This window comes from Cydia amplana, chromosome 15, assembly GCF_948474715.1.
Source record: "Cydia amplana chromosome 15, ilCydAmpl1.1, whole genome shotgun sequence".
In the NCBI taxonomy this organism is placed as follows: domain Eukaryota; kingdom Metazoa; phylum Arthropoda; class Insecta; order Lepidoptera; family Tortricidae; genus Cydia; species Cydia amplana.
The window spans coordinates 6671942-6686664 of record NC_086083.1 but is presented as its reverse complement, the minus strand read 5'-3'; the positions used below and the strand labels follow the sequence as shown (position 1 = coordinate 6686664).

Sequence of the window (14723 nt, the reverse complement as noted above, 5' to 3'; positions counted from 1 at the left end):
AAAAGAAAACAACGACTGAACGTATCGCCATTAATTTACAGAGTGATATATTAAAATCATAAAAAAATACAAATTTAAATATCTGTCATTAAACATATAAGGAGCTCGCAACGCGAGCGGTTTTAGGTTGTTGGCGAGAATTACGTTTTTTTGTCATTTCTGTCATCTTCTTCTTTTAGTTTTCTCTTTTTCCAGTTTATTCTGACACCATGTGTTGATGGATGGAGGCTCGGGACGGCGTGAGTGCAGCAGGCTTTATTTTATTTTATTTGGGATTTAATCGAGGAGCGAAATAAGACCATCGCCATGTTCAGATCAAAGACAATTTATAATTTGTTTTTCCATGCATACATAGTCCGACGACCATAGACAACACAACATTACATATACCTACATATAAATAAATAATTAGTGTGTGGTCGGCCGACCATGAAAATAAATGTGTTATGTACCCTTGCCATAAAAAAGAGAGGCACGCTTTTTTAGATGCATAATTAAATGAAATGTTATAATATAATAAATAAAATAAAGACGTCTATTACTTAAGAATAAGACTTGCAAGTGAATTAATATACTGAAATAATTATGATTTATGAGAGTTATCTCAAGGTTCCTAGGAACTAAACACATGTACGCGTACGTAACATTTGGACTATGAAATGTATCGACGGATACTTGATGAAATGGATGTGAAAAATTATAAATAGAATACCTACTGTAGTTTTAAGTTCTTGTTTTTAATCAATTGTGTTGAATTCTGAATCTTTATCATTTAGTTTTTAATAAGTAGGTATATTGTATTATAAACTTTTCGTCATCCAAGCGAGCATACAAAGTAAGTTAGTAATCATTTTAAAATACGTAATTCACCATTAAAATCAAAATACTGATACCTACTTTTTTACTTTTTTTATTCATCGAGAAGCACGTCTCGAAGCTGACCGGTGGCCCAGTTGACTATAATGGTCCTGGGTCGTTAGCTCTACTCCTTAATAATGAAATGCAAGACGTACGATGTCCAAATTGGACCCAGGGTGACTTGCCATCCTATACCAAGGGCTGTCACCCCGAAGGAAACGTTACTGAGTACTGGTCGGATGTACCTATTATGTATATACACCACCCCACGCCTGTGTTGGTATGCTGGGACTACTTGGAGAAGGGCCAACGTCTGTGCTAGAGTGTTATTCTTTGTACACTCGTCGACTTGGCTGCAACAACACCAACAAGTGCGTCGCCGACAACTCTAGCTTAGTAGCTAGCATCTTCGTTACAGGATAGTAGCGTGAGAAGAGAGATGGAAAACTCTAAACCCGTCCACAATAGATCGAGCATCAATCGTGGAGACTCCTTGGACACATGGAAGGTTATGATGTAAGGAAGTGTTAAAAGAACTGCCTGAATGTGAATAATGAAATGCAAGACTTACGATGTCCAAATTGGACCCAGGGTGACTTGCCATCCTATACCAAGGGCTGTCACCCCGAAGGAAACGTTACCGAATACTGGTCGGATGTACCTATTACACCAGCCCACGCCTGTGTTGGTATGCTGGGACTACTTGGAGAAGTGCCAACGTCTGTGCTAGAGTGTTATCCTTTGTACACTCGTCGACTTGGCTGCAACAACACCAACAAGTGCGTCGCCGACTACTCTAGCTTAGTAGCTAGCATCTTTGTTACAGAATAGTAGCGTGAGAAGAGAGATGAAAAACTCTAAACCCGTCCGGTTACAATAGATCGAGCATCAATCGTGGAGACTCCTTGGACACATGGAAGGTTATGATGTAAGGAAGTGTTAAAAGAACTGCCTGAATGTGAATAATGAAATGCAAGACTTACGATGTCCAAATTGGACCCAGGGTGACTTGTCATCCTATACCAAGAGCTGTCACCCCGAAGGAAACGTTACCGAATACTGGTCGGATGTACCTATTACACCAACCCACGCCTGTGTTGGTATGCTGGGACTACTTGGAGAAGTGCCAACGTCTGTGCTAGAGTGTTATTCTTTGTACACTCGTCGACTTGGCTGCAACAACACCAACAAGTGCGTCGCCGACAACTCTAGCTTAGTAGCTAGCATCTTCGTTACAGGATAGTAGCGTGAGAAGAGAGATGAAAAACTCTAAACCCGTCCGGTTACAATAGATCGAGCATCAATCGTGGAGACTCCTTGGACACATGGAAGGTTATGATGTAAGGAAGTGTTAAAAGTACTGCCTGAATGTGAATAATGAAATGCAAGACTTACGATGTCCAAATTGGACCCAGGGTGACTTGCCATCCTATACCAAGAGCTGTCACCCCGAAGGAAACGTTACCGAGTACTGGTCGGATTAAACTTTAAATCCCCTGAACGGTTCTCTCGGTTCAGTTCAGTCATCTTGTTCGCTGAAAACTGACGTTCAGAAGTGAAAAAGTGTAGTGTAGTTCTGAAGTGTAAAAACCACATGCACTGGATCATGGAGCGGTTAAGATCCATATTAAGAGCATGCTTGACATGCATAAGGTAGGAGAATGAAAAAATACTGTTTTGTGCTTTAACATTATCTTTTAAAAATATTGTTTTGTGTTTTAACATGCTCATGGCCGCTTTTTTTATACCCACGCAGACGACGACGGTCTGCGGAACGGTCATCAGTGTCATCACAGCAACAGCCGTCCATTGACGGCGGCGGCAACATCAACGGCGAGTGGTAAGTTTTGATTCTAAAAGAAGCTCGAGATTTCAAATTTTGGAATCATTCGCTAGCTGGGGTCTCAATATTAACATGAGAGTTAAAAAACAACTTTGCTCCCTTTTATAGCAAACAATAATTAAGTAATATTTTTTATTAGTTACTACTGTAACAGCAAAATTTTATTCATCCATTTCCCAATACAAATAATACACGGTCCGTGGTCGTTTGATACCCTTATCGCCATCTAGTGAGCGCAAACGTACTCGCGCAGCGCACTGTCGATATGAACATGGTTTGGGTTGCTAGATTAATAGTTATTTGTACAACAAGTGATCAAAGTTTGATATTTCTTCGAGTGCTTATTTGAGTCCCGTGCAAGCGAAAGATTCTATAATAGATTCACGAGCGTAGCGAGTGAATCTAATTTAGAATCTTGAGCGTAGTAAGGGACTCAAAAGCGCACGAGATGTAAATAACTTTGATCTCGTGTAGTACACAACATTTTTCACCTCAGCGCAGTGAGAACATACCTATTAGACAACTTGAAAAATGTAATCCTTCTTCATCACTTAATACCTGCACTCATGTTTTCTTAAGATATACAAACAATTAAGTTTAATTACCGCAATGGAACACAAAAACAAAACGTAATAATAAATTCCAGTAAAATAATATAGAAATAACAAACATTAACTGACACTTCAATCGCCAACTTTGACAACAAAAAAATATTTGTAAGATACGGTCCGAATTGCGGATACGTACTATTTGTCAACTATGGTAGAAATTCTTAAAAGTAAAATAATTAATTTTGCGTGATGATCTGTGTATTTTTTGAGTTCGTTATTTTAATTGTACAATAAAATACCTAAAATATAGTATTTTTCTCCAATATGCTCGGAAATGTTCACCTTATTGTAGCAAAAATAGTACAGGAAGTTCTACGTTATTGTCAAACTCTAATTTAAAAAAATCAAACTATCGCTGTCCTGTTCTAGCGGACGGGAATGAAAAAAACACTACAGTAATAACTTATTACTGTAGTGTTTTTTACTTTTTAAAAATAAAAAACGCAAACAGCCAATTATTAAAGCCGCGAGCCGCGTCTACACGACCCGATCAGCTATCATTTCAAGCTATAGGATAGAGTGAGATAGTAAGATAAACGACCTTACTTGTCTCGTTCTTACAAGACCGTTGTGCTCGTGTATGATCGTGCGAATACTGCTTAATAAAATCAAAGATTATTTTTATATTTTTTTAAGGATCTCATCCGTGTACATAAAGTTTATATAGTTTGTCAAAGGACTTTCTCATTTCAAACATAGACAGAGAGAATCATACTATCTTTGTCTTACACTAGTACTAGTACCCAAAAGAAAAGGATGGGTATAGTTTTCCTGGTTCTTACTGACTGACAAATTGGTTTGACCAACTATATTGCACAATTATATTGAATGAACGAATATTGAATGGTACTTAATGGCAGAATAACTTTGTGCCCTTAACTTTTAAAAATTAATTTTAGAGGAAATTGTAATGGAAATTGTTTTTGACATTTATGATGTGAAGGTTCGATTTGAGTCATGCTTGATGCTTAAATAATTATTATTTTACTTTATTTCCTCGCATGTTTGGAGAAAAGCACTATATATGCCTCGGCAGGAATAGCAATTCGTGGATTCGTCTTCTTTGTCGAAAAAATCGAAACTCATCCACGAATTGCCCTTTCCCGGCCTCTGCAATAATGTACTATTATCAGTTTTTATGAAATCTTAAACTTTATTTTTATTTATTAATTATTAAGAATTCATACTCGTACGTGGTTTGGAACGATGCGGTCTGAAGTTTTTCGGGGGTCTATTATAAACCGTGAATATACTGTTGAATGTCGTTTTAACTTTTTTTTGTCTGTTTCTTTTTGCTAACAGTGTAAAAGGGACAGAGATAATAGAACCCAAGTATTTCGAACTTTTATTAGACCCCGCATGTTGAAATGACATTTGACTATAAAGGTCACTTGAATGTCATTTTGTCTCACTCAGTGAGCAAAATCGCATTTTGCTCACTGTTTTTAAGAATCAAAGTACCCTTGTTCGAGCTGCTGAGGTGAAAAAATAATTTCGGTACCTTCCTACATTTCGGGTTTTTTTTAATCGCAGGTCGTTTTTAAATTAAAATTGTCTTCAAATACTTTTTTTATTCGTCGGCGCGTTGTATTCAATATTATTCTAAGCAAACTAAATAAGAAAGGAAACGTTTTTTTTGCAAAGTCACCTAGAATCGCACGAGCCCGTTTCGGACTGTGGCTTCCCAGCCATTCGATTTGTCATTCATTCTTACTGTCAAAATGGAGAAAGATCATTTTCGATTGCTGTGTCTCGCAGACAAAAAGCCGTTTGGGGCTAAATTCAATTCCATCGGGAGTCATCTCCCTTTTGATCCGGGGGAGATACCGGTATTCATGCCGTTGAATTTCCGGGGCCTATGAGCCCACACTTTATAGACCTCGCGCGTGTTGACATATCGATGCATATCATATCTGCGGGCCGTTTCTCCACCGCGAGGTCTACACTTAACCTATAAGTCCGCATGGAGCGTGCTTCTACCCCTTGTGTGCCCGGTTGTCAGCGTGTGCCTGGCAGCCGGCGAGTGCTTCCTTGGCCCTGTACCTGAGCTTGTGGTGACGTGGCGGCGGTAATCTGGTACCCTAAACTCTACGGACAAGGTCAGCTCTTTCCAACCTTTAATTTTCTTCTACGACGCCCAACATTCTTGTAATTTAATAACAAATATCTGGTTAAAAGTGTTCAATCGTAAGGGTAGGTAGTCGCTAGACCCACATTTGCTCTCCGGTCCCTAATAAGATTCTGTTAATATTGTAAGAGCTAGATTTAAATTAATTGTAGGTACTGTACGCAAGGCCCTTAAGGCTCCGGGTAGATAATCCTTTTTCCTCTTTTAAGAATAAACGTGGTAACTATAGTGTTTGTATTTTTTCTTTTAAAATCTTTTAGTTTAGCTCCCTTAAAATAATAATCGTAACAATAGGTAGATCATTTCCGACCCTGTGCAAGTTCATGAACCGTCTCATAGTTTTACCACACTCAAGTGCTGCAGTAGAACGGAATTGTTCTAACGTCAATAGAAATAAAACTAAACAGAGAAACTCACTGAGCACAAAAACCCTGACAGGTAATATGCATTCCAAGAGGCTATACAGTAAAACTTCCTGTTTTGCTCACCAGGTCACCAATGAAATGCTGTCTGTCATACACACATGCTGAAATGCTGTAATACACTGTCAACCTTCGTGTACTGCAATGCAAACGAACAACAGAAGTCGCGTACCATCTACTAGAGATATTCACCACCTTTGGAGCGTCGAATATTCTCCACTCAGATACTGGTCGCGAAGTCTGTAGACAAATAACCGAAAGTGTGTGCACTATGTGGCCGGAACTAAACATTGAGGCCTGTTCACTTCCTAAGAAAGTTATGTCCCCTTAAAGCTTACTAGAAAGAGTTGCAAGTAATAAACGTGCTCACGTGACTTACATGAAACACGTTTTATCTTTATTAAAATCAAAATTCGAGAATAACGCAGTAGTAGACGCACGGGGCTACATAACCGACGTATCGTCTGACGGCCCGGACACAGTTCCCATGGATTTATCAGCACCGCAGCCATCATTCGAGCAACCATAAAATGAGAGTAATTATTAAAAATATCCATGAACACGGTGAAGAAACAACTTGGAACATGTGTCAGGTGCAAGAAAATTGAAGGAAAGAAACAGCAACAAATAATGAGTGCGTTACCTGCCGCTAGAGTGAATGAAACCAAACCATTTTATCACACAGGTGTAGACTACAGAGGATATGTGGATATCAAGGCGAGCAAAGGTCATCAGGTCGAGTATTTCTCTCCTGGGAGTGATTACATTAATGACACCTGGATTGGTCGTCACAACTTGCCAAGAAAATGGTGTGCACTCAATCACCTCTGGAAGAAACGGCCTGCGCTTTTTGGAACATCCAGGTACTCGTACAAAAATGCCTAGGACACCAAAAAGACGAGTTTTATAGACTTCGAAAAAGCTTTCGATACTGTGAACCACGAACAACTGTTAGAAGCTATAAATCGCACAAATGACAGCAAAGATATGAGAATGATCACTGGAACCAAACAGCACATATCAAGGTCGGACAATCTGCTACAGAAGAGCTAAAAATGCTAAAATGTGTACGCCAAGGCTGCATGAAGCAGGAAGGTGCATCCCTGATCCTTTTAGGTAGGTGGTTATATATGCGGGGGCTAAGTACTACATAGGCTGATCGTCCGCTTTTCGCTAACTTATGTGGCACAGATGAAACGGAAGATGTAGTTACGTTTAATTAGTTAAAAATTACCACTTAATGGCCAAAATAATAATCTATGCAGAGCATTCCCATTATCTGTTAAGTATATGAACCCTCTAGTATTTTAGTTACGCCACTTCAGTTGAGTAGGCAATTAGAATGTTTATATTAGTCGAGCGAAATGTAAACTTTATGATGGTGACCGTACCTAACACATCCTACTGTTTATGATTTGTTTGATAATCGTTTCACAGAATTAAAATGATATAAACAATGGCTTCAAAAAGTAAGTTACGTGACCACTTGGAAACCGTCTTTGGTTCGTGTAGACGTGCAAAATTTAGCTGAAGTTGTGTAAAAATAAAGGGATGAACGATTCGCATTCTAATCCAAAAAGTTTTCACGTTGATTTTCATTCATTGGCGCGAACGCTTTTCGGCTGCATCGTATTTCGCTGTGATTGGCCGAGGTAATTTCACGTGGTGACAAGTTGCGTATTAGCCGGTGTTTATCAGTTTACTTAGATTCGCGCACGCGCTCAGATCGAATACTAATCGCGAGTACATCTAGCCATGTCTTGCCAAAAATTTGTGAATTGGTGCGAACAAACAGCTGACAAGTTTTATTAACTTATATGACACTGTATGGTGTTGTTCACGTTTTGGTAGGCGAGTGGACCACATTAGATCCTTTCACAGTGAAGTTAACAAGACTCCTGCTTGCCATCATACTGTTATGCAATGCCATTGCCCAACAAATTCTGAAATGTAGAAGGAATATACCTGAACAAAAGTAAAATGTCACGTACTGTATGTCACTTCACAACAGTAAAGGTGGCGACTGACTTGTACCATTTCGGTGTAATGTAACGTGTTACAACCCGAGCATTACAACAGTCAGTGCAGCGAGCCGAGCCGCTCGACGCGAGCACCGCGTGCTCCACTCAGCTGTCGGTTTTTACGCGAATCCCTTTGAGTGTTACATTACAAGTCAGTACAGGTTCGCAAGTCGCCGCGAGTGCACTTCTTCCGTGATTGTGCTTTTGGAACAGGATTTTAATAAATATGGAATGGGATAAAGAGAAAGTTCTATTATTTATTGACAAATACAGAGATAAAGAAATACTGTGGGACCCCACGCACGGAGATCACTTCAATAAGTTTAAAAAAAACGATGCGTGGGTAGAATTATCCGAGGATATGAATATAACGGTTGAAGAGGCCAAGAAAAAAATTACCAGTTTACTTGCCTCACTAAGAAGAGAGAAGGCTAAAATAAAGAACAGCACTGGAACGGGCAAAGGTAAGTTTAAAATGTTTTTTTACGCGTCACTGGGCCTGGGCCCCGATTTTTGAGCAAGTGAGTGATTCGATATCACGTTTTTTCCATACAAAAAAACGTGATATCGAGTCACTCACTTGCTCAAAAATCACCCTCCAGGGCGGTAAGTGAGATTTGCCGCGGGGTAGCGGCAAATCTCACTTACCGCAAAGGACAAGACTTAAATTCGAACCACGGGCGGTAGGTAATAAACAGGGAGCGTACCTTTCGTGCCGATGATAGCAAATTGACGTCACGTTGCATATAAATATGTAGGATAATTCCAGTTAGTCTTATTGTAGTCATCAATCATTAATCATCAATCGTTTATTCATATGTGTTACATACATCATAAGTATCATGATGAATGATTGATAATTTCAGAAAAAATTGTATCATCCTATATGCAACCTGACGTCAATTTGATGTCATCGGCATGAAAGGTACGCTCCCTGGTAATAAAAAAAGGCCTCAAATCGCTTGTTTATAGTATTTATTTTTAAAGTGTCCTAATGATATTATTTATTTTTCAGGTGCCGACGAAATCTATACTAGTACATGGTTTGCATTTAAACCATTACTATTTGTGTTGGACCGAAATAAACCACGAAATACAAATGATACGGTAAGTTTTTCTAAGTATATCTTTCTTGCCAGTTCAAAGCTCCCTCCCGTGAACAGTATTCTGCAATTTCGTGGCGTATTTGTTTCGCTGTTGTACTTGTTCTACGCGGTCGCCTCTCCAAAGCGAAAAGGCTTGTAAGTTCGCTGTCGTTTCTCCAATTTCCTGGTCTAACAACTCCTTCTATTTCATGATCAAATGTCCCTGAAGGTGTGTAAATGTCACTGGATTCATCACTTTTTCTGAGATAGTTATGAAGATGCGTTATTGCCATTACTACTGAAGAGGCGTGGTTTGGTTCTAATAACATAGGCTTTCTTAACACTCGAAAAACTGCTGAAACTATACCAAATACGTTTTCCACTACTCTTCTCGCTCTGCTAAGTCTGTAATTAAATGTTCTCTCTATAGACCCTTTTGCATGGAATCCCGAGTAAACTTTCATTACATTTTCTGAAAGGGCAAAAGCTTCGTCACTAATGAAATAGTATGGGATGTCTAGAGTTCGCAAAGGTAATGGGTTGGGTTCAGGAATATTTAACGATTTATTTTTTATTCTTTGACAAAGTTCAGAGTTGTTAAATACACCGCCGTCCGATATTCTTCCTTGACATCCCGCATTTACATATACAAAGTTGTATTTAGCGTCAACTACAGCAAATAATACGACGCTAAAGAAATTTTTATAATTATAAAAATCACTTCCACTATTCATCGGTGATTGTATTATTACATGTTTGCCATCCATAGAGCCCAGGCAATGGGGGAAATTCCATAATGTGTCATATTGTTGTACTAAACCTTGCCATTCCTCAGGTGTTGTTGGCATCTGCAACAAACAATAATAATATTTTTTTATGTATTTTTTAGTTAAACCCCGATGAAGAAAGCGAGCAACGTGGTGCGACCGTGGATACAGTTTTGGACAACGGGTCACATACCGAGCGACCGATTCATGTCGCTAAAAAAAAGAAAAAAGCAGTCATGGATCCCGAGGAAATAATGGCTTCTACATATGACATTTTAAAAAAGACGTCAAGCGAGAAAAGTTCGAAAAGTTTGGACGAGTGTGACAGCTACGGAGCTTTCATTGCAAACAAATTGAGATCGTACTCTAACCAGACCAGAAACTACGTACAACACCATATTTCAAATATTTTATTCAATGCTGATCGGGGACAATATGAACCCAACTATGGTTACGGTTATTCGACTCGTCAAGGCTATTTTTCTACACCTGGACCAATTCAAACTCATTCTACAAGAACAACAACTTCGCAGCAATACAATTATTCCACACCTTCACCTCAAATGTCGGATTGCAGTCAAGATAGTGCTGGATTACAACGCCCAGATACTCACACCCTCACTTCAGCCCGCAATTATTCGTCACCTTCACCTCAAATGTCGGAGTGCAGTCAAGATACTGCTGGATTACAACGTCCAGATACTCATACCCTCACTTCATCCCAACGCAATTATTCCTCACCTTCACCTCAAATACCGGAGAACAGTGAAGAAACTGCCAGGTTCTTGCGAGAATTTGGCGACTTGATTGATTAGATATATAGAATGTGTAAGTCTTGGTTTCCTATTTTCAAATTACATTTTTAAATAAAAAATAACTAAAGCACATGTTGGTTTGCTTACCTTTATACAATTCTTCAATACTTTCACTATTGCTTCACTGACTTCCTTTACTATGAAGCCTATTCTCTGTCTAGAAATTTTAAAAAGATATTGCAAGCTTGTAAAAGAATCTCCAGAAGCGTAAAAACGTAGTGTAACTGCTAGCCTATCTGTAACAGATATAGCTTTTCTCAATCTTGTATCTTGCTTGCCCACTAACGGTCCAATTAAATTAATGAGTCGGTCGAAATCGGTAGACGACATTCTAATAAAGTTTCTGTATTGTCCAGTAAACTCTTGGTTTCGAAGAATATTCATTATATTCGTATCATAGTTCCTTCTTTGGTACAAATTAGATATCCAATATCGTTTCGTTTTTTTCTTCTTGTATTTTAGATAGCAATAACTTAGTACAATAAGTGAAGCACACGCGACCTCCATATCCGACATTTTGAAACAGAATGGAGCACAAACGAACAGAGCGCTCAGGGCGAGCGTTCGCCGCGTAGCTGTAATGTAACTGTAATGTAACACGATCGCCGCGAACGATACATTACACCGAAATGTTACTAGTCAATCACCACCTTAACGGTTTTATCGTGTTTTGAAAATATTTTAAGGACCGTATCGAAAAGAAAGTAGACAACTACTTAGTGTAAAAACTATATTCTAAGATAAATAGTTTTTGAAAAATAACAAAAGTAAATAGAAATATGTAATCTGTAAAAGGATTATTTTATAGATAAACAACTTGCAATGCCCCTACTTTGCCTGCAATCTGACTTTTCTTTGGAGGTTCTGCATCAGGTTTTGGACGACTTTCTTGGTCGCGCTTTCAAAAGCCTTATTTTTTTTAAAGTCAGCAAGGGAAGTTGCAGCCTTAGCATTTTTTTGAAGATATCTTTTCATAAGGGCCCAGTATCTCTCGATAGGGCGAACTTCCGGACAATTAGGCGGGTCCATGTCTTTCTCTACAATATCTACCTTGTTGGCCTTATACCTACCACTCTCTAGTCACTTTCGAATAATGACAGGCGGCCAACTCTAGCCAAAATAATGTAGGCATCCTGTGCTTCTTGATAAAAGGCAATTGTAGGCATTACATTATTTTGGCGTCGTGGTAAACTTGGGAATTTATAGTTCCCGTAGCGAAATAAGCTTTTGATTTAAGCCCGCATTGACAAATTGCTTGCCAAATTAAAATTTTCTTTCCAAATTTTTCCATATTGAACGACTTATTTTTTTGAGAAACCTTTTTATTTGCCGAGACTGTTATAAATTGTGGGCCAGGTAGAGTTTTGTAATCGAATTTACAATAAGTTTCGTCATCCATTATTAATTTATTATACACTGCACTTTTTTAGTAAGAACACGGTCATAATTAAAGTTTTCTGGTGCGTTCTCGGACAGCAACTGTCTGTTTTTCATCACGTTTGGTCTGCTTTGTTTTATTTCATTATGTCCTAAGGCTAATATTTGATGTGGTTTGGATGGGATTGGGAATCGTTTATCATCATAATTCTTTAGAGTGATTTTGTTGACAGTTTGCGAATATAACTAGTGACCTTTACTACGTATTACATTCATGTTCCTATACAAAGGTGGAGCGTTCATTATACAATTGTAATAATCCTCACCGGAAACAGTTTTAGCTATGACATCCTTCTTTATACCCTTGATTTTTTTAATAACATTATCCTCTTCCTTCTCTTTACCCTTGTTACGAATCGTTCAAAAATGGACTCATTTTTGATCCTGTCTTCGTTAGGTTAAGTTATTAATATTCGCAATTAAAAGACGCCATTCATAAATTTTCTAAATTAATTTAATTTTACGTAATAAAATATTTCATAATTAATATTATTCAAATTGTCTATTTTTTAATTAAAATATACAATGAAATGTATCATGTAATCAATCAGTCTCTATGTTTCAAATTTAACTATGGCAATTTTGTATTCAAAGCTTTGACAGTTATAGAGCTTTCAAAAACTTACTTTGTCACTCTCGATTCCCAACGACAATCCACTTTGCCACTTTTTTGTATTTTTGTAATTTAGAAAGTAAACCAGCGTTAAACTACAGTCCACTTATTATTTCACCACCTTTACAACACCTGAGACCAGCGAAGATTTTACAACCCTCGATTTTCCCCATAATAACATGATGATAGGAATAACCTAATAACTAAAGCTCTCTGAGGTGTGAGATATGTTACACAATACAATAAATTACCGCTGTTGTTCCGCGGCGGGAACACCATGGGGCGACAGTAGGTATATTAGATAAAATGAAAACGTATTAAGAACAGCGCGTTATTGCACTGCATTGCTCAAATCACTTGTAAGCCAGAAGCTTGTAAGCCAGAAGCTACACGTGGCACACTGTTTCGAGCGTCCATTCAGGCACTAAGTTTCATAATTGTACTATTAAAAGTGCAGTTATTTCCAAAATATTAGCAAGCATTCAGCAAATTCTTGCCTGTTCTACTCTTTTAATAAAGAAATTGTGTATTGGTATTTGTAAATCTCACCATAGTCAACGTGTAATCTCATCATCGACATGGACGGATTTTACATTAGTGACAGTAAGCAGTTTTACTGCAAGGAGTTTAGTTGGGTAAATGTGGTAACCGGCCAAGTGAGTACCACACGTCATATTGTTGGACACCAAAATGAATTGACACCCAAGGACCGTAACCAGGCTATAGATATGTAACTAAATTCGTTCATGGCTTACCCTTCAAAGATGATAAACCACCGAAGGAATTAATTAGATGAAAAGCTCATGGAGCTCAAAAGAGAAGCAGCTCAAGAAGGCGGTGTAATTGGATATAAGGGTGGACAATATGAGAAAACCCGGATGGACGCCCTGCGCATAAGCAACTATATATTGAGGAGTTAGGTTGTCCTAAATTTGATGATCTAGTAAAAAGTCGATATACTGACGATTCTACCCGCTTACAGATCGCCATAAAGAACTGTGGTCGACATCAACCCCTAATAAAAAGAAACAAGATTGTTCACTGTCCAGCGCAGGAAGTTTATTTGTTCTGGCGGTATCTGACGGATAATGCCCTCATCTAGCTTTCCTTGTGTGTTAATGTCACATGTGTGTAACGAGTTCTCCTTTACGCCCCACCTCACATGGCGATCCTGCCAGTGTGGCCTTGTGCTGCACTTCGAAAAAAAAATTAATAAATGAAGAACGTTTGTGCTAATTGTAAAGCAAATTCCAACAACTTCAATGCGGGATATTTGAACATTTTGAACACGTACAGTGAATTGGTTTGGTGGAACTTTAATATTTCAATTATTAGTGATATAAAATGGGGAATGGATGAAAATATTAAAAGTGCCTGATTATTTTTCTGATAGGACTAATCATTTCTAGTTACAGAAAAAAGTAACCTACAATTTTTTCGGTTGCGTCATACATTTTATAAAAATAAAAACATTTTACTTCACCGCGCGTCCGGCCCCTTACGGCTGTTAAGACACTTGTCAAAGACTTAAAAAGTTAAGGCTATTTGAATCTGTGGTGGGCAATGACATTGACAGTTGATTGACAGCTTGTCAACTTCTCGCTGAATTCATAACCTTTTGTGCTCTCATCTGGTGAATTGCTTTCTTTGATATGTACGACTTATCGACTTCGTTTCCCCACCCGGACGTCTGATCTTGCCTGCTTCAACGACGACCTTCGCTTGTGAACCCCGGACCTGATTTTGATAGCAACTTCGACGACCCTTGGCATTTGAATTCGGCAAACATGGATACCGCTGCTTTTGTTAGAGCAAACACATCAAATTTGCCAAAAGTAGACCCATATATGCTTATGGAGTTTATGAAAAATAGCGCCAAACATAATGCTGGTGAAATAAGAGATGCCAAAGCTTTATCGTAAGTATTAAACTTAGAACCTATCCCATTCCATATCACACACTACCGCGCGTTATCTTGATACTCGTATATCTAGACCAACGGACAGAAACTCGAAATATTTCATATTTGACATGATGGTAGATTTTTTTGAAAAGGAAAATACTCCAAGTTTCAATAAATTTAAAATATTTAGCAAAGAAGTAATGCGAGAAAATAAAGAAAA

The 14723-nt window shown here is 38.3% G+C and overlaps 2 protein-coding genes across 4 annotated transcripts; one reads left to right on the top strand and one right to left on the bottom strand.

The window, feature by feature from the left end:
- Positions 1-7867: 7867 nt before the first annotated feature.
- Positions 7868-10620, top strand: LOC134654515 (uncharacterized). The gene is made up of 3 exons (XM_063509963.1): positions 7868-8347; positions 8899-8990; positions 9858-10620. Exons 1-3 carry the CDS (start codon positions 8110-8112, stop codon positions 10548-10550), a joined length of 1023 nt encoding a protein of 340 aa, XP_063366033.1. The 5' UTR covers positions 7868-8109; the 3' UTR covers positions 10551-10620.
- Positions 8842-11208, bottom strand: LOC134654514 (uncharacterized). Of its 3 annotated transcripts, none has more exons than XM_063509962.1 (3): positions 10638-11208; positions 9721-9816; positions 9247-9373 (listed from the first exon to the last, which is right to left on the bottom strand). In XM_063509962.1, exons 1-3 carry the CDS (start codon positions 11064-11066, stop codon positions 9368-9370), a joined length of 531 nt encoding a protein of 176 aa, XP_063366032.1. In that variant the 5' UTR covers positions 11067-11208; the 3' UTR covers positions 9247-9367. The 3 variants fall into 3 exon arrangements, with proteins under 3 accessions (XP_063366030.1, XP_063366032.1, XP_063366031.1); XM_063509961.1 differs by having other exon boundaries at positions 9249-9373; positions 9696-9816; XM_063509960.1 differs by having other exon boundaries at positions 8842-9816.
- Between the last annotated feature and the right edge of the window lie 3515 nt (positions 11209-14723).